The sequence below is a fragment of the Arvicanthis niloticus genome, chromosome 21 (genome assembly GCF_011762505.2).
Source record: "Arvicanthis niloticus isolate mArvNil1 chromosome 21, mArvNil1.pat.X, whole genome shotgun sequence".
NCBI classification, from domain to species: domain Eukaryota; kingdom Metazoa; phylum Chordata; class Mammalia; order Rodentia; family Muridae; genus Arvicanthis; species Arvicanthis niloticus.
The window spans coordinates 41683030-41710305 of NC_047678.1; the positions used below are offsets into that span (position 1 = coordinate 41683030).

The 27276-nt window shown below is 49.9% G+C and overlaps 1 protein-coding gene across 11 annotated transcripts in view; it reads left to right on the forward strand.

Moving 5' to 3' along the window:
* Positions 1-18104, forward strand: part of Trak1 (trafficking kinesin protein 1) — a 103393-nt gene extending 85289 nt beyond the window's left edge. For 8 of the 11 annotated variants that reach the window (XM_034484284.2, XM_076917682.1, XM_076917679.1 and 5 more), the window contains 3 exons: positions 3101-3319; positions 12137-12239; positions 15399-18104. In XM_034484284.2, coding sequence (XP_034340175.1) covers positions 3101-3319; positions 12137-12239; positions 15399-16161 — 1085 coding nt within the window. In that variant the 3' untranslated portion in view covers positions 16162-18104. Of the gene's footprint in view, positions 1-3100; positions 3320-11590; positions 12025-12136; positions 12240-15398 lie in introns of all 11 variants that reach the window. The other 3 variants (XM_076917681.1, XM_034484282.2, XR_013105639.1) reach the window with 2 other exon arrangements.
* The last annotated feature ends 9172 nt before the right edge of the window (positions 18105-27276 follow it).

Sequence of the window (27276 nt, forward strand, 5' to 3'; positions counted from 1 at the left end):
GTGTTCTTGAGGCCTACTATTGACACACCAAAATCATAGCTAAGGCTGAGGCAGCTTTTGGGTCTGTGGAGCTGAAAACACCTGCTCTATGGGTGTGGCCGTCATCTGGGCTTGCTATTGCTGGATTCCTGAGGCTCACATGGGAGGCATTCTCTCTGCTGAGAGCTTTCAGGGATGGATGTCAGAGATGGCGGTCATTTTAATCCCAGATGGGCTGCTTGCTCTAGTGCAACCTCTGGTGAATGTCTCTTTCCCACACTCAGTGTTCTTGTCTGTGAGGAGGAGCGACAAACAGGTGATCCTGAAACTAAAGGAGTCAGGTGTGTGGCAAGGCCCACACTCAGTGAGTGCCCATAATATGGTGTCGTAAGGTGGGGAATGTCCAAGGAGCCAGGCGTGTAGCTCAGTCCACACTGAGTGAGTGCCCATAAGATGCCCTTGATGATGGCTTCCGCCAGGCTCTCCCCGTGACCTTCTGTGAGAAAGCACATGGACAGTGTGATCGGGACTGTCAAAGGTGACAGAGGTTCCCTCAGTGCATGAGTGTGTGGCTCTCCTGCCGGGCCCTGGACACCCACCTGGAAGTTCTGCTGTAGGTCATTGGCAGCATCTATGTAGCTGGTGGCCACACCTGCTGTCACTGAGCCCACATTGCCCCAAGTACTCATGTTCTGACCCCAGTCACTTAGCTTCAGGAAGTTTCCATTTCCCTGTCACAGTGAGTGACACCCCCCACTAGGAAGTTGGAGGAGTGCGTAGCAGTGCTTACATGTAGAGCACGGTGAGTTTTTATTGGATGGAGCTCACGCACCATCATTTCAGATGCCAGTGATCAGAGGCAGGGGTGGAGTCTTCAAGCTGTCTTCAATCAGTGGAGAAGACAAAGAATTAACCCATTGGAGATCTGCCTTCCATCTCATTCCCGGCCAAAAAATTATACAGGGAGAGGAAACAGAGGCAGCCAGTCATTCCATAGTTTAGCCTGGCCCCTCCAGTCAGAGAGTTAGCCGGTCTCTGAGCTTCATGGTGCTGGTGTATTTCCCTGTTGCTGCTGCTCGTCTTCTTGTATTGTGTCTCTGTGTAGTGGGGGTCTAGCTCACACTGTGACTACTATGTCTTAAGTTCCTTCCAAGTCCCATTTGGATTGCAACCAGGTCAAAGAGATCCTTATAATGTATTTGTGCAGGGCTACTTACAGTGTGCCCTGCAGACAACACAAAGTTAGAATGCGACTTACACCAACACTGGAAAGGCAGAGGCAGGCAGATCTCTGAGTTCGAAGCCAGCCTCAGCTACAGAGCGAGTTCCAGGACAGCCAGGGCTACACAGAGAAACCTTGCCTCAGAAAATAAAAGAATGCCATTTAGAGTTACAGACTAAAAGTGCTTCTGCCTGTTCCTCCTACCCTCTGTCAAGGCCATGTGGGTAGATCACAGAGGCACAAGACACACCAAACTGCCATGTCTGACATGAGCTAGCCTTATGAAACAGTTGTGAAACAGTTGTGGGAGCTCAGGATCCCACAGATGCCTGCATGTCCCCAGGCACGTGCATTTCCCTCTAAGATGGTCAGTGGCTGAGCCTTCTGCCTGTGGGGTCTCAGAGTATCACTGAGATGTTCAGTTCTACACCGATCTCAGCCACTGGATGGCGCTAGCAGCCTTGTCTTCTCCCACAATTGTGGCCACAAAAATACCTGTGGAGGACATGTTATGAAATCCTTGTGGGTGTGGATTCTGCTTTTAAAAATCTCCTTATTGTTTTGTTTGTCCCTTTTGCATATAGTAAGTATTTTTTTTACCCCATTTAATAGGCCCAAGTCTATCAAGGAGGATTTAACATGTGTCCTTAAACCTGGTGCGGACCTTGAGGGGCTGAGGGTGTTAAGGCTCACAGTGTGTTCATTTTTTTCTCTTTTTAATTTCAAGCAGCATTGAAGTAGTCCATTTTCAAAATCCTTCTAAGACCTCCATGTCATCCCTTACCTGGGTGTCTGGTCAGGGCGGCCCTTCACCCACCCTAGCCTTTCCCACCCCAGCCACCTTCCTATCTCTCCTCTCAAGGCAGCTAGCTGCTGGCATCTTCCATCCCTCCCCCAACTCCCTGTCATGGGGTTTTTACTCAGCTAGCAAGTAGCCCTGGATGCTGTGAGTTATGGTGCAGGCAGTCTCCTGTCTCTGAGGTCTGTTTCTTTGTGGCCATATACATTTGAGTGTCTTCTTGTTCTGTAGAAGAAGGGTGCGAGTCCCAGCCTCCTAGGCCTTCTGCCAGATGGCGTTATCCTGCAAGGTGTGACAGGTGTCCAGAGGTTGGGCAGAAGCATGGAGCACCACAGCATACTCACTGAGATGCCATTAGCTCCTCCACACCCAGGCTCTCAGACACTCCTGGCCTTGTGACACCTTTCTTGGTATAGCACCTGAGACACACGAGGTCATCAGGGACACACGCCGGTGTTATTACAAACCCTCAGGCTGACACCTGAGTCCTAGGGTCTGGTGACACCTTGGAGATGGCACCTCTGCTCTAGGCTCCTGTAACTTATTACCTTGTGTCCTCCCCACCTCAGCTTATGACTCCTCCACTCTCCCTCCACAGCTTTTTTTTTTTTTTGCAGGTGGGTCTGGTGTGGGAGTCAGCAGCCTTGTACCCGAGCATCTGGTGGCCTCCTGATCCCTGGTTGTTCTCGTGCTGGTTTCACAAGCTTCCTGTGGCTCTTACTCACCATTCACCCTCTTCTGTCATCAAAGTGTTAATGTGTTAAGTTTAGGGGTTAGCATCGGGTGGTTTAAAATACTTTGTTACCACACATCATTGGCATACAGTATATAGCATAGTTTTACTTTTGAAAGTGTTAGTTCTGATAGTGCCACTCGCTCCTGGTGTGGCAGGGACACACTCTTATTCAGTTAGGTCAAGTCAGTTCTACCCCAGTCCCTCCCACAATCCTGTGCAAGCTCAGGTGACCCCAGTCCTTCCCACAATTCTTTGCAAGCTCAGGTGTTCACATTGAGCTCTGTGAGGGTGGGAAACATTTGCTCTAGCTGGCATGCTAACCCTCCCTTCTCTCCATATCCACTCCTCTCTTTTCTCCCACAAGGTTCAGCCACACTTCACCACTGGCAGCAATTGGCCCAGCCTCATCTTGGGGGCATCCTGGACCCCCGACCTGGTGTGGTCACCAAGGGCTTCCGGACTTTGGATGTTGACCTGGATGAAGTGTACTGCCTTAACGACTTTGAGGAAGATGACACAGGTGACCACATTTCTCTGGCGGGCCTAGCTACCTCCACGCCAATTCAGCACCCGGAGACCTCAGGTGAGAGGTCTCGAGCACGTGTGACTGTCTCAGGCAGCAGAAGTTACTCCAGCCAGCTTCAGGCTTCCCCAGAGGAGATGCACCAGCCGCCAGCGCAAGCGGGCCTGGAGGAGGAGGAGGAGGAGGAGGAGGAGGGGTCTGGTGAGGGCACCTCAATTAGTCCTGTAAACCTGACACCTTTACCGGAAGCAGAGCTCTGGGCCTTCCTCATCTCTGTTCCTGGCACCACCCGTAGTAACTCTGTGTCTGTAGCTTCCGCTCGTCTGTGTGGATGACAGGAAAAGCTTTCCCGTTGTCAGGTTCTGTTTTGAAAACAGAGACCAAACCCTCCGCTTGTGACAAGTGGGTACCTCTGCCCATCATGGGGCTCTAGGGCCCTGCAAGTGGGAACAGGAGAGGCTGCTAAAAACATGGGATATGGGGCCCTGAGAACAGGCACACCCGGGTTCTGTTACGGCCGTTCTACCCCCAATCTGATGGACTGTCTCCCACGTCCTCTCTGGAGCAAGCTGAGCAGTCTTGGACAGTGACTGAGAGGCCGTAGGATGCACAGAAACCAGACAGAAGTGCAGAGAGTGCCAGAATGCGTGGAAGCATGTCAGCTCTGTGACATGCTTAGCCTCAGTGAAGGCGCATGTGTTATTTAAGTGTTTCATGACACTCTCTAACCAGGTACACACTAAGAAGTATCATTCAGCTCTTACAAGGAGGATGCTAGATGCTCTGGTTAGCCCCCATCCCACCTCCAGGTATACATAGTGTCACTACAGGTGTATTGGTGACCCACAAACCTCTTGGACCAGGATGGAAAGTCTATGTTCAGGGCTTCTAGGACCTTTGGGAGGTTATGTGGTTATTGCTTATCCAAATGTTATGTCTGCTTTCTGGAATTCCTAGCTCATTGTGCTGGGACGTCTAAGAACTCGGGTGTGAGAGGAAAAATGAATGGCCCGATACCGTCCTCCTCAGGACATCCCCAGGTCACTATATGCAAGGGAAGGGTATTCCTCTTTCTGTCTCATGGTTCTTAGAGGCCATGACACCTGACTTGTCATGAAATCTGAGGCAGAATGAAGCCAGGGTTTCAGTGGTGTCTCATACCCCCAGTTAAATTACGGGCAGCCATGGTCAAGGGGCTCGACCTGGACCAACTGTTTCTTTTAATGTCAACCTTAAAGAGGTTGTCATCACAAAATTTATGTTTTGAAGTTTTTAAAAGTAAGTTACCAAGTGATTCAGAGGAGATGATAAATGTTTATCCTGTGAGATCTATACACTCAATTAGGCCTGTTGGGATAGACTCACAATTCCCAGGAAGCTGAGGTGGGAGGATCTTGGGCTCAATACCAAACAAAAGGATGGGACAGCAGCCTGCAGTTTTGAACCTCCCTTTATTATCAGCACTGGGTCCATCTGAAGGCAGACAGCACCATACCTGTGTCTAGCTGACTTCCATGGCTACAAGAACAAGTGTCAAAGGTCACATATCCCCCTCCTAGTTAGAATGCCAGTCCTGGAAGTCGAAGGACAAACCCCTTCCCCAGGTGCATCTTGGGAAAGTTGTTTAGAAAGAATAAAAGTCATTGTACCAAGAGCTGCTATGAGAGGTCCGAGGGGGGTAGTCCTGGCTATGAGGACCCTTGGCCCAGCCTCTGCCCTTGCTATCTGTAATAGCGACCTTTCTTTCCTGGCATCCCACCTCTTGCTGAACCTGTTAGCACATTCACCTCCTAACTTGATTTGAGGGGAGCCAGGCAGGCACAGAGCAGAATCTGTAAAGGATCAGGCTCCAGGTGTGCATTCAAACCACAGTTGGTCAGCTTGCTCAGGGTCATTCAGGAAAGGTGTCCCCATAGAGGGGAGAGTTCTCTAGAGCTTGGTTTCTGGGGTGGGGTGGGGACTCTTCTCTGGAAGCACATGCAGCGGGAAGGTATGCAGAACCACGCAGTAGCAAGGGAGCAGAGCAAGATGGCTCCTTTTCTCCGATGAATGACAGACCATTCTGCTGTTTGGAGTAGCAGTCGAAGACTCTGCCACCTCGAGTCACACTGGATACCTTAAAATGCTCTTTATGCACAGTCAGGGGAGGGGGTGGTTAAAGGCTGGTGAGTCTCCATGAGAAGACCTGGCGCTCCAGTCTTGGGATTTCTGTCCCACTGGCCTGGTCCCTGAGGTCCCAGGAACTGCTGTCTATCTGGGAAGGTGTCAGAGAAAAGAAGTTTGAATCCAAAGGCAGTTAGGATCACAGCTGACACTGAGCAGGGCTGAAGGGTAGACTCAGCTCGTAGCCATTTTTATTAGCGTGTTAGAATGTGTCTTTTGAAGTACCATTTGATTTTTTTTTTCTTTTTTAATACCATGTCTGAAGCAGGATGGACCTATGTTGTTGTGTTGTAAATTATCTGGAGGATTAAAATGGACTGTCGAAAACAACTTTTAGGTCATAGTTTTACTTCATTTTAATGATTGCGCATGTTCTGGATTTACACAGGAAGCACATTTTTCAGGATAGTCACCACCTGGTCCTGCCAGGATTCTGTATTTTAGCTTATGGCTGGGGCCGGGGACAACCCACACGTGGGAAGGGGTTGATTAAGTTCAGTTGGTAGCTGGTTGGTGGAATGCACTACAGTATTTAGCTCAGGTAAATTCTGTAGCAGAAGGGATTAAGTCGGCACCAGAGATGAACTGAAAGATTGGCTTATCTGTCACTCACATACATGGAGACTGGCTCATGCAGACCCCCAGGGTCGTATCCACCTCTGTCCCCTGGAATACACACTGCTCACAACTGGTCCCAAGATCCTGCCACTAGTGTTAACTATTAAAACCACACTCATTCAAAACAGGCCTCTGATGGTCTCCTGTATCTCAAGCCCCAGGATGCCAGAGGCAGAAGCTAGGGAATAGCTTTTTGCTGCTTCTTCACCAACACAGATATCCAAGCTGTGCTCAGGGTGAAGGAATAAAAAGAATAGCCAGCCACAGAAAGGAGGAGGCCCGGCCAGGGAAGCCTTGCTCCTGCTCAGTCACACGGCGGTGCCTTGAGGGGGCAAGCCCTCCTCCCTGACTCTGTGCCCTACCCAGTCCCACCACTGTCCACAGAAGAGGGTCCAGATGGGCTTCTATGAAGGAGCTGGCCCAGTGACTGCATCAGTCTGGAAAGGAAGGTCAGTACGATTGGTGTGTAGACCTCCTGGTGGTTTTGGCAGAAGGAAGTTCCTTCCATGTAGGACAGGGACATTTTCCAGGCTCTGGCTTTGCATCCTTGTGTCTGTATAGAGTGAATGCCCTGCTCACACCCACCTGGGTTAAGACATGCTAAGAAAGTCCCAGCTCTTTCTAAGAGAGTTTGTTGAACTGAGAACAAGCCAGCTGCAACCGAGAAGGAGGGCAGAGAAAGGGAGCGCACCTCCATGCTGGCAGAGTCCCTCCCCACCAGGACACTAGAGGGATCTGTGTGGCCTGCTCCTGTGGAGAGGCCCTTATGAGCAGACATTTATGAGAGATGTTCTGACAGACAGCCACTGCCTTGAGAATAATGGGAGACACACTCTCCAACCTATCCAAGCAGGTGAAGCTTCTCTCTGGCTTCTCTGTCAGCCCCAGAAGGAAGGATGAGCATCGAGGGCCATGAAGTTGGGCCTTGTTGCTAGAAAAAGATCCAGAGAGAGTTTTGCATTTACTACTTCGACAGTTTCACCATGTTCCGAAACTTCCTTTCCTCAAGAGGATACCTCAGAGGCACGAAGCAGCTTTTCCTACCCTCTCTGCAGGATGCTGTGAGGTGGTTTGTCCCCTAATTCATACATATTTTTGTAATGAAACAGGCAACAGTTTGCTATGATGAGAATAGAAAGTTTAAGTTCGCAAGAACTATAAATATCAGTTGTACCGAATCAGGAAAAGGATCTTATGATTCTATTCAGTATCCACATTGGAATCTTCCAGAAAACCTACTAGACTGAGGTCTAATGGACAGGGAGCCAGGGACTTCACAGAGCTATAGGAAGAGGCTGGGACTAATCGAAGAAACACTCAGGAAGCAGAGAAAACTAGGGAAGCCAGAAGCTAAGAACTTAGAAAGTTTTGCCAATAAAGGTATGGAAATTAAAAGTTTAAAACCACTCTTATCTTGAGAGTGGGCAGACATATGTCATCCCAGCACTTAGGCATCTAAAACAGGAGGATGATGAATTCAGAGGCTAGCCTGAACTACATAACAAGACTGTATGTCAAAATAACAAGTTTTCTATAGTCTCCTTTGAGGCCAGTGTGACAGTGTCCCCGTGCCAAGGAAAGTACAAGATAACGACGAGGTAGTTCCTTAGCTCAGCTTTCTGTAGCATGGCTGTTGGGCACACGGCTGTACAGGGCTCTCTGTCTGTGATCTTTCAAGGCACTGTTACATTATGAAACATCTTTTTGTGTCCCGATGTTTGTCTTTTTAGGAAGAATTCTATGACATTGCCCTCACCTGCCTCATGAAAATGAGTCCCAGGTATGGGAAAGGTAGCTTTCCGTCCCTGGGCAGGGCAAAGTTGTCATCCGCTGGGTGTTCTTAAAGACAAAACCCAGAAACCTGCTCACGTTCTTAGGGCTCGATTCAAGCCAGGCCTTTCAGTTCTGAAGACGGCAGTTTTCATTTTCAGCAGCTTAGCTTTGTTTGGTAGGAAAGGCTGCTCCTGGGTGCCACTATTGATATGGTGGCCAGAACTTCTGTGTGTGTGTTGTGTATGTGTGCATGTGTGTGTGTGGTGTGCATGTGTGGTGTGCATGTGTGGTGTGTATGTGTGTATGCATGCATGTGTGTGTGTGGTGTGTGTATGTGCATGCGTGTGTGCGCGTGTGCGTGTGCATGTGCGTGCATGTGCGTGTGTAGAGGGGGAAAGAAAGAGATCATAGAAAGTGCACAGCCGGTTCAGATCACATGACAGCAGCCTCACACCCCCATGGTCAAGTCAGGAAAGTAGGGGTACACTTAATTCTTTCATCCAGTTGCCTGCTCCCCACAGAGTGAGTATAAATACACTCTGTGCCCTGTAAAGATGAGGTCCCGTTTTCAAGATTTTCAGATACATTTGGAAAAAAAAAATTTTTTTTGGACATTTTTAGAAATTATTTCTGTGATCTTTAATAAACATAGCTTGGCCTGAAGATGTGGTTCAGTGGATAGGACACTTGTTTAGTGTGCTTGAAGCCCTGGGCTCCATCCCTAGTGCTGTATAAGCCAGGAGGGATGTGTGTTTAGAATCCTAATACTTGGGCAGTAAAATCAGGAAGACCAGGTGTTCAAGATCATCCTTGGCTACATAGTAAGCTCTGGGTATCCTGGGACACATGAGCTCCTGTCTCAAAACAAAACAAGATGTAGCTTAGTGTGTGGCAGGGCCGGAGTCTCCCCATTCTCAAAGAGTTTGTAAAATAGCCCCAATTTATGTCACCCCTCAAAACTCCAGTTGCAGCAACAGGCTTCAGTGTCTCTGAGTGGCTCCCTTGGATGTTCCTTTAAGGACTGGCTTCTAGGGTGTCCTTCAGAGAGGAAAATGGTTACTCCAGCACACGTCAGCTTGCCCTCCCCCACAGAGGACAGAGAATAGAAAGGGCTGCATGAAGTGTGAGTCTAAACGTGGCTGCCATGTGGGCAGAGTCCCATCATCTGTCAGTCCCTGCGGGGTCCCTGAGCTTAGCAGAGCATCTGAGTCATGCCTTGGTCCCTCTCCTCTTGATGCTTTGTCTTGGGAAGCCTACACACTCCATAGGGCAGCAGCCCCCCTGCTTTATGTGGATACCCTCCAGCCCTGTTGGAGACTCAGGGATGTGTCAGGGATGACCCACCATGGGTCCTAGCCATAGGCAAGCAGGCAGTGTCATTTCCCAAATGCCTCCACTCCAAACGGAAGCACTCACGCTACATTGGCAAGTCTGGAGCAGGGTGGGCCTCACCCTTCCCGTGTCCTCCAACACAGCTGGCCAAAGGGAGTGTTTATCTGAGGTACACCGCTCACCCATGCTTCACCCCTGCAGATCTCTGATAACCAAGGTTTGGTTGATTTTAAAGCTTGCCAGTGCTTGTATCAACACCAGGAGAAAGAACTAAATGTAAGGGATTAGGGTTGTTAAAGAGAAATCCATTTCTATATAAAATGATCAGCACACTCTTAGTGGTCAGGTAACAGAACAGAGTGGGCTCTCATCTTACTGAACACAAAGCCCAAATTAGCACAGGATGATACTTCTGGAAGTTCCTGGCTGGCTTATTAACAGTAACCTTGAACCTGCTGACGCCTGCCAAGCAGCCTTAAGCTGTGATCAGGTACGGTGTCTGTCTGTCTATCCGTCCTCCTCTAGCTGGAAGCCCTCCAGTCAGGCTCAGACAAGAGTAAGAGCTTCACCAGGAAGTTGGAGTAGTCATTCCAAGGAACCCCACCCTTTGTACCCTCAACCCGAAGCCTGTGAAGTAAACACAGTGTGAACTTGCAGTTGAGCTGGGCATTGTGCTTTGGTGTGCAGCATGGTCTTCCTGACTCTGGTTTTGAACCCAAGCCCCAGCTCTGCAAAGGGTGTTTTTGTGTCTTTTGCTTTCAAAGCTTGGTCTCTTCCAGAAGCTGGTGGCTTGAGGATTCAATGTTTTGCTTCTCTGGGACAAACAGGAGGGGCTCTTGGGAGTCCTTCCCAGTGAAACTCACTGTCTCTGTATTGTGTCCCAAGGAAGGGAGGCACAGCTGCGTCCCGGCAGTCCGTGGTGACCCCGAGAGTTCGAGTACCCAGACATCCCAGTGGTATTGTGGAGGGGCCGGATCTCTCTGGCTTTGGGTCTTGGACAATCAATCCTCTTGGTCTTTAAGGCTGTCCATTGTTCCTGGGGAGTGGGGGTGTGGATTTTAGCAGCCTTTTCCTAGCCCCCAAACCCATTCAGATATGATGGTTCTTCTTTCCGATGATTCAAATCCTTCTCTAAAATGTCCTCCTTGGAGATTGCACACCTAGTGGGCTAGGGAGGGGTAGCTGCACATTCTGGCCGCGTGTCCTGATGGGGGCTGCACTTCTGGTTCTAATCCCGCCTTGCCTTGTTGGGTGATTACTTTTAGAGTTCCTGCCTACTACCACTGTGTCCTAATGATCTGCCTGCTCCTTTCCCATCTCTGTCTTTCCCAATAATCCTTCCTCTCAGGCTTCCTGTTGGTTTTGTTCCTGGACTTTGTCGCTGTCCAAGACTTGTGATTGTCTGGCTGGCCTTCTCTTCATAGCTTGATCCTTTTTTGTTGGCGCCCTGCAGCACCCTCTCGGTTGCCGAGCTCAGAAACCACCGCTCACATCCGATGCTAAAGCTCGCATCCGATGGTTCACAGAGGCCGTTCCCATGTTTCACTTGCTTGTGTGTCCTTCTGTGCCTCCCATTAAGCCTCTGTTTGTGGTCCCAGTGCTGGCTGGCTGCCACCCCAGGTGTCACCCGGCCCTCGTGGGACACCGAGCTGGGCTGCACCGCCAGCAGGCACACCGTTGAGCTCGATCTTCTCGCTCTTCTCGTCTGGACACATCACTATTTTTGTGCTCCGGCTTCTTCCCCCCTGTGGCGTCTCCAGCTGACTCCCTACTCACATTTTGGTTTTTTGGGTTTTTTTTTTGTTTTCTTTTAACACACAGCCAGATTTTTTGATTTATTTTATTTTATTTTATTTTTGCTTTTCAAACCCAAGAGAAAACTTTCTCAAGAAGATTCTCGTAGTTGAATCTTTGTAGCTTTTAAGTTTCCTGGCCTCTGGAGTCTGGAGTCTTTTCCCAGAAGGTCTCTAGGAGCTGAGCTGCTGCAGGGCTGGGCAGTGGGTGGGGTCCCTCATCTCATGACTTCATCATGCATGGGATTTGATGGACCCCCCCCCCCCCCACACACACACACAATACCCACTTGCTTTTTCTTTTTCCCTTGATGCTCAAGTGATGAGTTAGGATGACCTTGACAATCATGAGGTCGTCTTAGATTCTCTCCCTGTTCCTTCCTGGGCTCTCGGGTGCATGGTCCTGGTACTCCGCTGATTGGCTTTGCCCCAACTTTTGGTCTTCAGCCGCCTTAACAACAACATCTTGGAGCATTCAAAGGAGACTATCTTGTCTCAGTTCTAGTAAATGGGTGTCTTAGAGACGGTGTTAAAGAAAGCTACCAGAGTTGGGGGGCAGGGATGAGGGTGTAGCCAGACCAGACTGGGCCGGGGAACTCCTACCTGTTGTTGTTGAGACTGCTGAGGACACCTCCCACCACGGTCATCACAGGTGTCTGGACAGTAGTGGAGCCAGCTTCCCCGAGCCCCTTTTGTGTGAACAGAAAAGGGAGCCGTGTGAACCCTACCCTGCTTTCCGAAGCCAAGTACGTCTCCCTGCCCACTCCGCCCCTTCCTCTGGGCAGAGTATTGGCACCAGCTTGTCACTGTAAAGAAACACACAGCAAGCATGCTGGAAGAAGGCAGATCTGAGCTCCGTCGAGGTGGAAAACTAAATTTAGGCCTCCTTGGCACTCCCCGATCCCCCCGGGAACTGGATCCACTACTGGTCCAAGAAGTCTGATGAGGAACCCTGTCTGGATTGGGCCAGAAGCTGGGATTCGATGCTCTGCAGACCAGTGCTCAAAAACGTGGTTATTTTTAAGAGGCCACCGTCAGTCCAGAACATTGGTGTCTCCACTTCCACGCCCAGATCCAGTCGACAAGGTAGCTCGTCACCACTCACACCTGTGGAGGGTCCCACTAGATATTATTAGCCTCTGTCATGGTTTACACGGGTGCAAGGAATATGTTTGTTCTCCTTCCTCTCCCCATCTAGCGCACCACCCTGGGAAGTGCATGTCACAGACCAACTCGACTTTCACCTTTACCACCTGCCGCATCCTGCACCCTTCAGACGAGCTCACGCGGGTCACGCCAAGGTAAGGGACTGTGGCCCCTGAGTGGGTGGGAGCAGGGCAAGTCAAGGACCAACCTTTCTCGAAAGATGTCGTCAAGAGGTTCATTCAAAGGCTGATTCCAAGCCAGGTGTGTGCCGCACGCCTTTTAACCCTGTATTTGAGGCCAGCCTGGTCTACGTGATGAATTCCAGGACAGCTAGGGCTACATAGTGAGACTCTTATCAAGGAAAAAAAAAAAAAAGCAGCCAGTTACAGACCTAGGGACCTGAGTTTGAACTCTATCACTCACGTTAAAAAAAGCTAGGCCTGGTGGGACATGTTTCTAATCACCTGTGGGTAGATCCCTATAGTTAGCTGGCTGACCAGCCTAGCCTGCTTGGTGAGAGACTGTCCTGTCTCAAACACAAGGTAGATGGTGTCTAAGGAGTAATACCTAAGGTTGACCTCTGGGCCCACACCCATGTGTGCACTCATATGCACACACACATGTGCACACAGAGCTTAAGCAACTTGTAGGCATTTGTAGACAACTATTCTGGGTCCCTTCTTCCTTTCTGAACCTAGGCCTTGTTTGTTCAGATCTAGGGTAGGTGGGGCCTAGGAAACCTGCTTTCACTGCCCTCTCTGTAGCTATAATGTCAATTCTTCAGGCTCTCCTTAGATGGCTGAAGCCAAGTCTCTGCAGGCCCTGGGGCTGAGTTGGAATTGTTCTCTCTGAGCTTGCCAAGGAAGATTGGAGTTCTTTCACGGTAGAGTTAGTGAGCTCTGTAGAAGCTTTCATCCCCTGGAGCAGGCTTCAGGAACCTTACGTCACAGCCAAACTCTAATGGCCAGTATTAAAAAGATGGTGCCTAGCCACATGCCCAGTGTGGCTTGTCTTCGTCCTGCGAACCATCTGGAGTGACATTGGTCTGTTTGACTTGATTTCAGCCATCTGGCTTCCCTCCTTGCCTTCCAGGGAAAAGGGATAATGGTCTCTTAGAACACAGAAGAGTGATATCCCCCCCCCCCCCACGCATACACTTTCTTTGTGACACACTCAGATTAGATCCCAGAGTTACTGGATGGTGTCAGGGAGGGAGGTGAGGAGGGCGAGCTCAAAGGGGACAGCGACCCCTGGGAGCACCTTAAACTATGAATAATTCTCCACAGGTCTTGTGAGGATGACGACGAAGCAGCAATATGCCCGGTTGAGCTGAGAGGAGATATAGGGCAGAGAGTCTGAGCCCACGGGCAAGGCAGGGGGTGAGCACACGGCCAATGGAGCCTGCTCCTGCAGGGCCATGCCCAAGGAGCTGTGTGTGCAACTGTGGCTGCCACTAACCTGGGTTTGGAGGCTTCCATGTGTCTCTGTGGTTGTGCCTGGTTAACATGGCCTTGACCATTATTACTTCTAACGAAGCTAAACCCCCAGACCAGCTGAATGTCAACACTAATGAAGGCCTAACAGAAGGTTTTACCCAATGGTTTCTGTCCCTCGCTTTCCCCCCAGGAGATGCTGGCTTCTGGGCCTATGACTTTGTTTAGAAGAGGTTGTTTTTAAGGCCACAGAATAATACTGATGTCTCTTGTGAAGCTGAGTGACTAAATGTATACTTTGGGCTGAAGCCACAGGCCTCAGGCTGCCCTCAAATATGTCTTCCCCTAGAAGTGGCAGCAGGGGAAGCAGGGCAGAAAAGCTTTGGGAGCGAGGGGTAAGGGGAGCTTCGAGAGGTAAGGGCGGGGGACTGTCTTGCCTGAGGTAGGAAGAAATGCGGCAGGAGGGAGAAAAAAAAAGCCCTAAAAACCTTTGAGGGGATGGCCACACCCATTACCCTTCTCATCTAGAACATTCTTACCTTCTAGCAACTCTCAGCATTTACAAAAATCTTTCCTGCACCTTTTGCAAGTCTCCCTTTCTCACTCCAGAAGCTGCCGTGCTCTCTCCAGGTACTCCCCACTCTGCAGTCTCCTCTCTCGAGCTTGTGTGCCATGAGCTGTTCTATGGCTCCCACCCTGTGCCCACCAACATTAGATGAGGAGACTACCTAAATGTGGGGTCACATGGCACCACCTATCTCTCTCTCTCTCTCTCTCTCTCTCTCTCTCTCTCTCTCTCTCTCGGGAGGGGTCCCTTCTCTCATCATTCCAAGGTCCTTCCCCAGATGGTCTCTGTTTCCTTCCTCTCTAGCTGGTGCCTGTCCAAGGTACCTGAGCCTCCCCTGAGCAGTTCTATGTAAGTCCTGGGAACTGCTCAGCTGGCCCATTGCCAGGGAAGCTGGCCACTCCAGCTAAAGCCTAGAGCCAGCAGCCACTGACATTGGTCCCACAAGGTGGTGGCAGTAGATTCTCTTTTGTCCCTCTGCACCCTATCAGCAGCAGGGCAGACGTCTCTGAAAGCCAGCTTTGTGAACACAGCCTGCTTCTTCTTCTTCCTGCTGCCTGCAACCCAGTGGCTTTGCCAGCTGGCTCCCAGATGCTGGGACCTCACAGGTCTCCAGTCAACAGGCCATGGTAGATGAGTGTGGCTTCATCAAACACTCTGTGGGGCTTTAAATGTTACAATCCTAGACAGATTGATCAAGTTAGATGTGGCTTCTTTCCCCTGCCTTGGCCAGTCTACTGTATCCCAAGGAGTTTGCGCAGCGGGACAAGGGCGGGGGCAGCAAGGGGCGGAGGGTGAGCATTGTGACGTGGCTGTTTTTTTGCAGTTCCTGTAGCAAGTTCTCATACTCACAGCCCTGGTTTGTACCTTAGCTCAGGAAGATCAAGGTTTGCAAAAAGAACTATTTGATGTAATTTGGTTTCTCAAGGGTCTGCTTCCTGTTCTGTCCTGACAGCAGTTGGGCCGCTTCACATATAGGTTGAACTCCAGGACTGCCCACTTACTAGCCAAGTATGGCATTGAGTAAGCCAACTGACCTTAGAAGCCTGCTTCTTCATGTACAGAGGAGACAGACAGCTCTGGGATAAGCAAGGGACCATGTGCAGCTTCCTGTTAAGTTGAAGCACAGTCCTACATAAGGGATTCCCCCAAACCCCCAAGAAATGAGGAGCAGATGCAGACAGAGGTGCCACAGGGCACGCAGGGGGGTGCCCTCTCCTACCCCAAGCTTCTTCTACACACCCTGCAGGAGACTGGGCCATTGATGGATCCAAAGATGTCTTTCTGATGAATAACCAGCCCTCCCTTTCTTTCAGCCTTAACTCAGCCCCAGCTCCGGCTTGTAGCAGCACCAACCACTTGAAATCCACGCCAGTGGCCACGCCATGCACCCCCCGGAGACTGAGCCTGGCAGAGTCCTTCACAAATATCCGCGAGTCTACAACAACCATGAGCACGTCTTTGGGGCTGGTATGGTTGCTGAAGGAACGGGGCATCTCCGCGGCTGTGTACGACCCCCAGAGTTGGGACAGAGCTGCCAGGGGCTCCCTCCTCCACTCCTACACCCCCAGGATGGCTGTGATCCCGTCTACACCACCAAACTCCCCTATGCAGACGCCCTCGGCCTCCCCGCCCTCCTTCGAGTTCAAGTGTACGAGTCCTCCCTACAACAACTTCCTGGCTTCCAAGCCGGCCAGCTCCATCCTGAGGGAGGTGAGGGAAAAGAGACCTGTGCGGAGCAGTGAGAGCCAGACAGATGTGTCTGTCTCCAACCTTAACCTTGTGGACAAAGTCAGGAGGTTTGGGGTGGCCAGAGTGATGAACTCAGGACGAGCCCATATCCCCACCTTGACTGAGGAGCAGGGACCTCTCCTCTGTGGTCCGACAGGGCCAGCACAGGCTCTTGTCCCTGGGGGCCTGGTCCCCGAGGGCCTGCCTCTGGGGTGCCCCAGTGGCATCCGCCGGAATCGCAGCTTTCCCACCATGGTCGGGTCCAGCGTGCAGATGAGAGCCCCTGTGATTCTCACCTCGGGCATCTTAATGGGTGCTAAGCTCCCCAAACAGACTAGCTTGCGGTGAGGCCAGGGATCGCTGCCCTATCTTCTCCCTGCCTCCTGTCCCAGACAGAGCACTCGCACCCCTGTCTCCTCTGAGCTCTACTTCTCGTGAGCTAGACAGATCAACCGTGTGCCTCGTGGGGGGAGAGTGGAACTCCATATGGTGTGTATACAGGACTTGGGGACCTTGCGTCTGCTCTCTCTTCCAATCCACAGGAAGTAATAACCCTACAAGGTCACACTCTCCTGAGGATGACACCTGAGCTCACCTGGGGGAAGGTGGCATCCTTTCTTCCTTCCTTTTAAGAAGCACTGAAATTCCCAAGGCTGTTCTTATCCCATGGATAGGAATCTGGTGAATTCTGCATAAGACTGTTGGGTTGCACACATAGCCGCCACGTGGCACAGGTCTCACTCACCTGTGGCAGCCGATAAGGCTGCTCGCCATCAGAGAGCTATTCTTTCAGTTGTAGGTGGCCCAGCTTCACCGAGGTCTGCACTATCCTGCCCCATGGACTGTCTGGTCTCTACACTTCTTTTCATGTCTTTGACTTGAAGTTACCTTGCATTTTGTCACAAGCTGTCAGGGTTAGAGCCTGCCGTGAAAAGAATGTATTTACACTCCGATGCGCCATGAGGCGGCCCCTCCGTCTTCTGTGTGATTGATTTTTTTCTCCCATTTTTAAAATTTTTATTTGCAGGGAAGTCTCAGTACTGGCAGTTTCTCTTGGTTCTGACACCAAAGTGCAAATGGCACACGCGCTAACTCGCTAAGGACATAGCTTGTTTCTGGGACCCAGTGTCACAGCCAGGGTGATGTACGACCAGTTATCACTAACAGTAGGATCAAGGGGAAAGGGGACAAGACTGTTAAACCTATACACAGTGGAGGGGAAGGGCCTAATCCACAGCTCACCTCATGGCATCCCAGGTCAAGGTGTGTCAAGCATGATAGCTGTTGGCCCCTTTCCACTGTGAAGGGAGCTCGTGCCACATGGTAGAGCTCCATGGCCATTCAGTGACTGCATTTTTTTTTTTTTTTTTTAGTCCTCTTGTTTCAAAACTAGAATTGAATTTCCTCCTCATGCCCCAAGTCCATTGTCCCCTCATCCCATTTCTGCCCATAGGAAAAGATCAGAGGTGCTTATGAATGGAAGAAGTGTGAGCAAGTGAGTGGCCTGGGCCTGTTGCTGTCACCTGTGCAGTTAGGAAGTTTTATTTATTATCCATGTGTGCTATATTTTAATAGGATGCCATCTCTGGTTTCAGCTCCAGCCTCTGTGTGTGTGTGTGTGTGTGTGTGTGTGTGTGTGTGTGTGAGAGAGAGAGAGAGAGAGAGAGAGAGAGAGAGAGAGAGAGAGAGAGAGAGAGAATGAGCTCGAACGCCCAGGTATATTATTTATTTACTTTTGTCTGAGGATGACTGTACATCTGTGTGTCACATGGTCACCTGCCCCAGACACCTGTGGAAGGATAGCGTCCTGTGTACAAGAAATTGTCACATGAACAACTCCCACAGGCTCAGCAAAAGTCGTGTCCTTGAATCGAGTGATATGCCCACCAAGGATGCTTTGAGAAGGTCCCCAAGCTTCAGTCCCACTATTTCAAACTATTTATTCTCCAAACAGAGTGCCGGTTCATCATGTTCTCTGCTCTCCTGGCTGCCATGTATGTTTGCAAGTAGCGTACATTTTATTTGAATGTATTTTAAAGCGGTAGGTAGAAGAGCAAAGGAGGGTGACAACCTTGGCTCGGATGGACCACGTCAAGTGTTCAGAGGGGCTTCCCGTCCGCACTGGAAACACCAGTGTAAGAACCGGCACTTTCAGAGGTCGTGATCCTATCGTTAGCAAACCATGATCAACATTAAGCAACACTACCAAGAGCGTGTTGTAATGTGTCAAGATCAGCAACAAGATTTCATTCACTAATGAATATCAATAAAACAAGCTCAAAGGATGGAAACATTTTGTCTTTTCTTAGTATGTGTGTGGATACATGCACCTGAATGCAGTTGTTCTTAGAAGCCAGAAGAGGGCAGTAGATTCCCCTGGAACTGGAGTCACAGGTCATTTTGAGCAGCCTGATGTAGCTGGTGGGAACCAACTCAGGTCCTCTGTAAGTGGCTTCACCTGAGCCATCTTTCTGGCCTTGATATGTATATATCTTCTCATCGGGAAATTAGCCTCTTGAAGAATTGAAGGCATCTGGCTTTTTGGGGACAGTAAATGAAAGGCATATACCTCACAGCCTCTCATCCCAAATCCTTTTTCAACATAATAGCATTCCACGAACAATTTCCCTACCAGGCCCTGATGTACTTTTCCGGGCTGTATGCTGCTCCACTGAAGACATTTAGTCCTGTGAACACACATGTGTTTCCATGAGCCAGTCCTCTACAGTTAGTCACAGAGTTGATTCACATCTTTTATTAAAGCACATAATGAACAAAGCCTTCTCGTGTAAGGGATTTCCCACACAAGTAAGACATCAGAGAGAATCACCAGAGAGGTAGTGTCAAATTTCCTCCCATAGAGTTCTGCTGATAGGAACCAAGAGTGATAAAGGCTACCAGAGGAAGTGTGAGGAGGAAAGACCAAACTCATTCTGCTGCCTCAGGAAGTAGATGCTGGGGGTATGATATGAGTGTCAGGGACGCAGGGGGGCGTGGCGTTATGAGTGTTGGATACTGGGGCGTGGCATGAGGTCAGAGATGCTGGGGGCGTGGCATCATGAGTGTCAGGGATGCTGTGGGCGTGGTGTCATGAGTGTCAGGGATGCTGTGGTTGTGGCACCATGAGTGTCAGGGATGCTGTGGGCATGGTGTCATGAGTGTCAGGGATGCTGGGGGCATGGCACCATGAGTGTCAGGGATGCTGGGGGCGTGGCATCATAAGTGTCAGGGATGCTGGGGGCATGGCATCATGAGTGTCAGGGATGCTGGGGGCGTGGCGTCAGGAGTGTCAGGGATGCTGGGGGCGTGGCGTCATGAGTGTCAGGGATGCTGTGGGCGTGGCATCATGAGTGTCAGGGATGCTGGGGGCGTGGCACCATGAGTGTCAGGGATGCTGGGGGCGTGGCATCATGAGTGTCAGGGATGCTGGGGGCGTGGCACCATGAGTGTCAGGGATGCTGGGGGCGTGGCATCATGAGTGTCAGGGATGCTGTGGGCGTGGCATCATGAGTGTCAGGGATGCTGGGGGCGTGGCACCATGAGTGTCAGGGATGCTGTGGGCGTGGCACCATGAGTGTCAGGGATGCTGGGGGCGTGGCATCATGAGTGTCAGGGATGCTGTGGGCCTGGCATCATGAGTGTCAGGGATGCTGTGGGCGTGGCATCATGAGTGTCAGGGATGCTGGGGGTGTGGCGTCATGAGTGTCAGAGACGCTGGGGGCGTGGCATCATGAGTGTCAGGGATGCTGAGGGCGTGGCACCATGAGTGTCAGGGATGCTGTGGGCCTGGCATCATGAGTGTCAGGGATGCTGGGGGCGTGGCGTCATGAGTGTCAGGGATGCTGGGGGCGTGGCGTCATGAGTGTCAGGGATGCTGGGGGCGTGGCGTCATGAGTGTCAGGGATGCTGGGGGCGTGGCGTCATGAGTGTCAGGGACGCTGGGGGCGTGGCACGAATGTCAGGAGCACTGGTATTGAGCAAATTGCCAGGTTCAACCATTTGGTAATGATGACCTGAGCAAGCCACTTCCTGTCTTTGGACGTCTCCATCCTTTTTAATCTGTAAGGATGGGACGATATTTCTGAGGCAGGGGCATTTATTTGAACAGAGGGAACAGCTGGTGAGGGGCAGTGTTTGAAGTAGAGACAGCCAGTGAGTCAGCTCACTGACAGGTAAAGGCGGTGAGAGGGAATTTACTTTCTCATTGGTGGGACCCAGTACCTGACAGGAAGCAGTTAAAGGCGGGGAGATACTGTTTTAGCTTGCAGCTCAAGAGAATACAACCTGTCTGTCACAGTGGGCAAGGACGGTGGCAGGAGCATGGGAGACATCTGGTCACATTGCACCGGCAGACAGGAAGTGAAGCTGGGCTAGCAAACCGAAAGGCAAGGCTGGTCACAGTGACTACTTCTTCGAATGAGGCGGGATGTGCTGAAGGCACCTCCACAACCTTTCCAAACAGCTGGGGACCACCATAGACGGCATGGTGGCAGTCCCTGGTGCCACCCTGAGCTCCTCTTTTCCCTCCACGAACTGATGCAAGAGGGAGTCCATCTTCAGCACCTCCAGGTGTGGGACAGGAAGTTCCCTGCCAAGCTACAACCTGCAGGGAAGAGAAATGCTAAGTTGGTGTGATTTTTGGCTACTACAAGGAATGTTTTGAGTCGGAGGCCATGTCTTTTAAAAACATTTTTTTCTCAATTCTTTGAGAATTTTATACAATGTATCCTAATCATATCCACTGGCAACTCCACAACTCCTCCCGGCATCATTTCCCTTTCCTCACCACCCCCAAGTTCATGCCCCAAGCCCAGCTCAGGTTGTTCAACCCAAGGACGAGCAAGTGTCCCTAAAGAGACCAATAGGAGAACCAGGAAACAAAGATGTCAAGTTCTTGGGTTTCAATCATGAGGGAAGAAAAATCTAAGTACACAGTTTGGTATGAAACCAGACCTAGGGGGAAGCTTGCTGGGCCATTTTTTTTCATTTCTCTGCCAGTCCAGTGCAATCTCCACCCTACCCCCTCCTAGGTTCACTAGTCAATTACCCATGACAAGAACTGAGTGGTCAGAGGTTCTTGCAACAGACAAGGAAAGGGAGGTGTTAGAGATTCTCAATATTCATTATGCATTCGATCCCCCTTTCAGGTGGTCTGCGTTCCAGGTTATGGGAAACCCCTGGGGTGAGTCTTAGGATCCCAGGACAGAGGATCTGGTTTTACAGGGGCTAGGAAGGAAGGCGTTACACAGCACCACTCTAAGGCTCACCTCCACCACAGGGCCATGATTCCCCTGAGCAATGAGGAAGGAGAAATGACAGCAGATGTGGCTCAGCAGAGAAGTGTCCAGCCCCACATAGCTGAGAAGACTCACTACCGCACACTGCCTGGGAGCAGGAAGGCGGGTGTATCCCAGAGCCTTGTGGATGGGACCAAAGAGAATAGCAGAAGCCTCCCCTTCAGCTCCAGCAGCGCTGCATTCAGAACCTGATACCGTCCTGGAGAAGGCAGGCAGAGGGGGGCATCAATAGGAATTCCCTGAAGCTATAAAAGGGATTGAGATATGGGGTCGGAGGAGAAAATGATGTGTGTGTCTGAGCTCTTGGTCATAGCCCAAGAGGAGTTTGTTTCCATGGCCAGTAGAGGGCGCTGGGAGATAAAAGAAGGCCTGTTGGCATTGGGACCTGGGTATGCGATTACTAGATTGGGCTTTTGCTCTCCCCTGAAAGCAGTTGAGGGGAAGTTCCTGTCTCACTCCTACCCCCACTCGGGTCATCACTTTCGAAGGGGCTTTGTTTGGATTCAAGGTTGGGAAAACCACCCAGAGAGCAGAAGAGTGGAAGCCTGGCTTCTCAGTGGCCTCTGTAGCAGTGGATTGGCTCTCCCTCTTAGAGGCTCCATACACACACTTAGCTTCCAGCCTCAGACAGCTCTGAGGGTCCAGACGGGCTCTAGTGGAGGTCGTGAGAGGGCAGCAGTCATGAGTACAGGCAAGTGAGTCCCTGTGCTTGGGGCAGCAGGAAGTCATGGGGCCAGAGAGGCACAGCAATGAAGAATAGCAAAACTCAGCATCCAGTGGGAGAGGAAACACTTCACACACACACACACACACACACACACACACACACACACACCCTGCCAGACCTGGATCATCCAGAAAGCACCTTAGAGATAGTTATGAAAATGTTATGTCTTATTAAGATTCCACCTTAGATGGGCTTGGACATCAGCCCATCTAAAGTCAGCTTTAACTGTCAAGTTGACACAACTTAGAATCACCTGGGAAGACAGTCTTAAGGGATTGTCTACATTTGGGCTGGCCTTTGGGATTGTGTGTGTGTGTGTGTGTGTGTGTGTGTGTGTGTGTGTGTGTGTGTTTGTGAGAGAGAGAGAGGGTGGAGGGTGGAAGGGAGAGGGTGTCTTAATTAAGGTAGTCAATATGGCATGAGCTAACCCACTGTGGGCAGCAGCATTCCCTAAGCAGGGGTCCTGAGCTGATTAAGAGTGGAGAGGATAAGCCGGGAGTACAGGTGCTACTCAGCTGTCTACCTCAGCTGGGCTTCATTGAGGCTGATGGTTTTATGACTCATCCCCGGGCTTGCTGGCTCTCTAGACCCCACATCAGGCCTTCCCATTGCTGTGTTCCCAGTTCGCCTCACTCTACTGACCAAACTCCTTTACTCCTTGATTACAATGAGAACAGAGACGCTGCACAGGATGGCTCCCAACTTCCTGTGTCCAGACCCACAAGTTTACTGTTGGCTCTCTTTGATTTTTTTCTCTGTCTTTCACGAAGGATTCTGACCTTCAAGATTCTGACCCATTTCTGCATGAATTCTGCGGGTCTCCTACTCCACCCACCTTGGGATCCATCCTATTTCAGCCATCATGTCTTCATTTCTCTGCATTTTAAAAGATTCTTTATGAAGCATTTAAAGTTGGACGTAAGAGTAAGACAACAAACAGGATATTCTTGGCACTCACACAAGCTAAGCCTCTTAGTTGCGAATATAAGAAATCTATTCTAGCTGGGTTAGACCAGCAGTTCTCAACCTGCGGCTCATGACCCCTCTGTCAAATGACCCTTTCATGGGGATCGCCTAAGACCATTGGAAAACACAGATACTTACATTACAGTTCATAACAGTATTGAAATTACAGTTATGCAGTAGCAACAAAAATAATTTTGTGGTTTGGGGTCACCACAACATGAGGAACTGTATTAAGGGGTCACAGCATCAGGAAGAACCTATAGGTCCTGAACCTCCCTTAGATAAGACATAAGAACCCACCGGCTGATAACCACTGGGTTAGAGATTTTTTTTTAAAGGCTTATTGCAGGATAATGATTGCATAGAGGAGCCTCCCTAAAGCCAGAGAATCAGACTTAGTGGCCAGGGAAAACGAAACATGCCAGAAAATGCCACCACCAGGAAACCATTGGCCCTGTGGCCCACATTGCTGACAATGGAGTCCACTGTCATAAGCCTATAGAGAGGCTGGGGGTGGGTTTTATGAGCCTATGGCCCAGCTCCAAGAGAAGGGTAGGTGGAGTGGGGGAGCTCTTCTTCAAACAAAAACTCATGCATGACCCTCAAAGGGAGGTTCAGGGCCTATGGGAGACATCCAGCCTGTGTTTTGTTCTTTCCAAACTGTGTCTGGGGGCTCAGCAACCTGTGGGTGCTTTGACATGTAAACCGCAACAACACACCTAACATGGGAAGCGAGGGGAGCCGGTTTGCATTGATTATGAATTTGTTGTCTTCCAGCTGCAAATTTGCATTTACTGCTTTGCTACAGCTGGGGTTCCGTGAACTACATCCCCGGAGACTTGTCTCTTCCTGTCCGTGTTCTTGTCCATTAGCAACATCCCAGCACCTTCCTACCCGGCTAGAGTGTGTGGTTTTCCCCTGTTCCCACCACAGGGTGTCACTGTTGTATAGTGGTTGCCTCAGATTGACGCCTCCCACTTGGGAGAGAAACCTTGGAAGACAAACGTGTAAAAGAGCCATGAAGCAACAGAGTATTTTAGGGCAGGATGTTTATAAGGAGGTAAAACAACAGGGTGTTCTAAAAAGAAGTGATGCACTCCATCCTGAAGAGAAGCTAGTAAGGACAGGAAGCAAACAACTCAAAGTAACTTCAGGAAGTCCCTGAAACTGACCAGAATCAGTAGACTCCTCCCTTCTCAAGAGTACACAAGCAGGAAAGACTGCTAAGAGTTGCTTTCAGACAAGTGAAGCTACTCAGGAGAGGCTGAGACCAGCTGAGCCACCTGGAAAGGACTGTTCTCAACCTACAGAGATGCCTGCAGGCTGTGCAGTATGCTCCAGGCTCCCAGCTTTGTGAGCTGTCACTGTGCTGGGGTGAGCTTTGGTGATGTGGCTGTCATTGAGTCATTTCTGCTCTTATAAGTAACCCCTCACCCTTATTTCTGAAAGTAACCCCTCACTCATATTCCAATAAATCTCATTGGTTCACCAAGCTGGACTTTAGCTTTACTCTTTAGCAGTACTCTAGTTTGTCATTGGTTCATTGTCTCCTATCTGAGGTTAGTGGACATTTATTTGTTCATGTCTCTCCAGGAATCGTATCCTACAACATCAGTCACAGCCCTCCTTGCAGGAATAGCATCCAGGCTCTCCTTGGAGCTTTGGGATGCCCTTCTCAAGACAGCTACATCATGCATCTGTTTTATCAACTCCCCGCTTCTTCCCAAGTCCCATAGAAATGGGAGCTCTGATTCCTGCCACAGTACCCACGTTCTCTAATTGGGGGAGCATCTCAGTGCTCGCCAGTGTGTGTGAGGTCCTAGGTTTAATCTCCAGTTCTGCAATAACCAAAGCCCAACTCTCTACACTCCATCTTTTGAAAACAAAACCTTGTTGCTGCTGGTTAGCAGTTATGACTTCTGTTTCTCTGCCACCGAGGTCACACCTACCTCTTTGTCTTTAGTTGACCCCATCTCTTTCCTTGTTGGGAGTAGGAACAGTTTTCATTTCAAAAGAGAGCTGAACCACGTGCACATCCCAGCATGATGTGGATACACAGTGAAGCTAGGGAGTCAGGACTGCAGACCCTTAGCCTGCTCAGAAGCCTCAAGGGCACTGGTGGGTTGTCATTGTCACCCTGTCCGTAAACTGTAGGACAATATCCAGGGAAAGGATAGTGATTGCTCCTCACAAGGTGGTGAGTCTGCAAGCCGCACTGAGAAGGCAATTTCTTTTATTTTTATTAAAAACCCATATGTGCTGGGCTGGAGAGATGGCTCAGCAGTTAAGAGCACTGACTGCTCTTCCAGAGGTCCTGAGTTCAATTTCCAGAAACCATATGGTGGCCCACAACCAATCTGATGCCATCTTCTGATGTATCTGGAGATAGCTACAGTGTACTTGTATATATAAAATAAATAAATAATTCTTTTTTAAAAACTCACATGTGTGGTGTATTCATGTGTATTCACATTTACACATGTGTGGATGCGTGTGCACGAGTGACGAGTGTGTACACTTATAGAGGCCAGAGGTTGGTGTCAGGACTTATTCTCCATCACTTTTATACCTTATTCCTTGAGGCAAACCCAGAGCTCATTCTTTCATGAGTTGTAAATGAAATCTTTCTTCCTGGAAGTAGAGAAAGCCCCAGAGACTCAGGAGCCCTGCGCCCTCCTGAACTCAGCTGCAGGCTTGTTCAGGTGGAAGATGGGGCTTTAACAAGGTCTGAGTGCCGGGGAAAGACTCCAGGGACAGATGTGCTGCAGTGTGTGTTTTATGTGTGGACATGGTGTGCATGTGGAAGCATGCGAGTTTAAGTGTGTGTGCTTATATGTGTATGTGTGTATGTGTATATGTGTATGTGTGCTTATGTGTGTTGTGTGTATGTACTTGTGTGTGTGTATATGTGTGTGCTTATGTGTGTATACGTGTGTGCATGTGTATGTGTGCTTATGTGTGTGTGTATGTGTGTGCGTGTGTGTGTGTGTGTGTGTGTGTGTGTGTGTGTGTGTGTGTTACCCCTATCTCTTAGGAAATCTGGATCAGACTCCAGGATCCAGTTTCTTTCTCAGGGTTCCTCTCTGCTCAAGTCCCACTCCAGGTAATTAAGTTCCTGCTGGGCACTTGTGACAGCCAAGTGTCTTTTTCCTACTGTCGAGCACAGTCCAGAACCTACTGCAGAACAGGAGGAGCCCAAGCTCTCAAGACTTACCCTGTTTGACTTTTCTTTCTGTTGGGGTGGAAGACAATGTGACCTAAGCCACTTGGGGAGAAAAGGGTCTGTTTAACTTTACAGTCCACCACTGAGGGATGCTGAGACAGGAGGCTGGAGGCAGGACCTGAAGCAGATGGGGAACTCTGCTTACTGGATCCCTCTACGGCTTGCTTTGTTATATAGACCAGAAGCACGCGCCCAGGGCTGCCACCACCCACAGTGGATTGGGCTCTCTCACATCAGTCCTCAGTCAAAAGCCTCACAGATTTGCTCACAGTCCACTCTGATGACTGATGTTTCCTCCTCCATGGTGACTCTAGGTCTGTGTGGGGTTGGCACCTGAAGTTGATTGCGAAGCACTCTAATTCTGCCGGCTCAGGGTTCTGGCCCCTGGTGTCTATCACCTCTTCCAAGGAGACTTTGTCGACACCCCAGGTTGTAGTTACGGCTCCCTGTGAGGCAGGGGTAAAGGTGAAGGTGGGGGCAGCCAGCTTACCAGCAGCAAATTCCCCACTCTGTTTTTATGCTCTAAACACAACCTTAGATGCGATGGGCAGAACTTAACATTTTCACTTTTTTGGAATTGTTTTTCCTTCCACGTTTTCTCTGCTCAGATCTGGAAGGCAGAGGATTCTGGCTCACTAATTAGAAGTAACCATGGTTACCAAGTTGTCTTCAAAATATCTTGAAGAGTTGTTTGGATTCCCCCCCACCCTCCGCCACTTTTTGGGTTTTAATTCTACAAAAAGCATTTTATTTGACAGCCATCTTCATTTGCTTTGCAGTGATTGGATGATCTTCCAAATTCATTCTTTTTGGTAGTTGTGTTAAAAGCTCAGAGATAGAACGAAAAATCACTCATTAAAAATATAATTCCGCAGACTGAATTATCTTACATTTTCAGTTGGTTGAATAACAAAGGAGGGGGAGTCCTACAGGTTTCAACATGGCCTCCCAGAGGGACATCAGCAACCTGAACAGTTTGTGTAAGTGTCCACTTGGGGCTCCTGGGCAAGTTACTGAGCCTGAAGCTTCCCTGTCAGGGTTATGATTCACGCAGCAGTTACTAGATACTGCATTGGTCAGTGTCTTAGTCCGGGTTCTATTGCTGTGAAGAGACACCATGACCGCAACAACTCTTAGAAAAGAAAGCGTTTAATTAAGACTTGCTTACAGTTTCAGAGTTCATTATCGTCATGGTGGGGGAGCATGGCGGCTCACAGGCAGACATGGTAGCTGGGGATTCTCGATCTAGA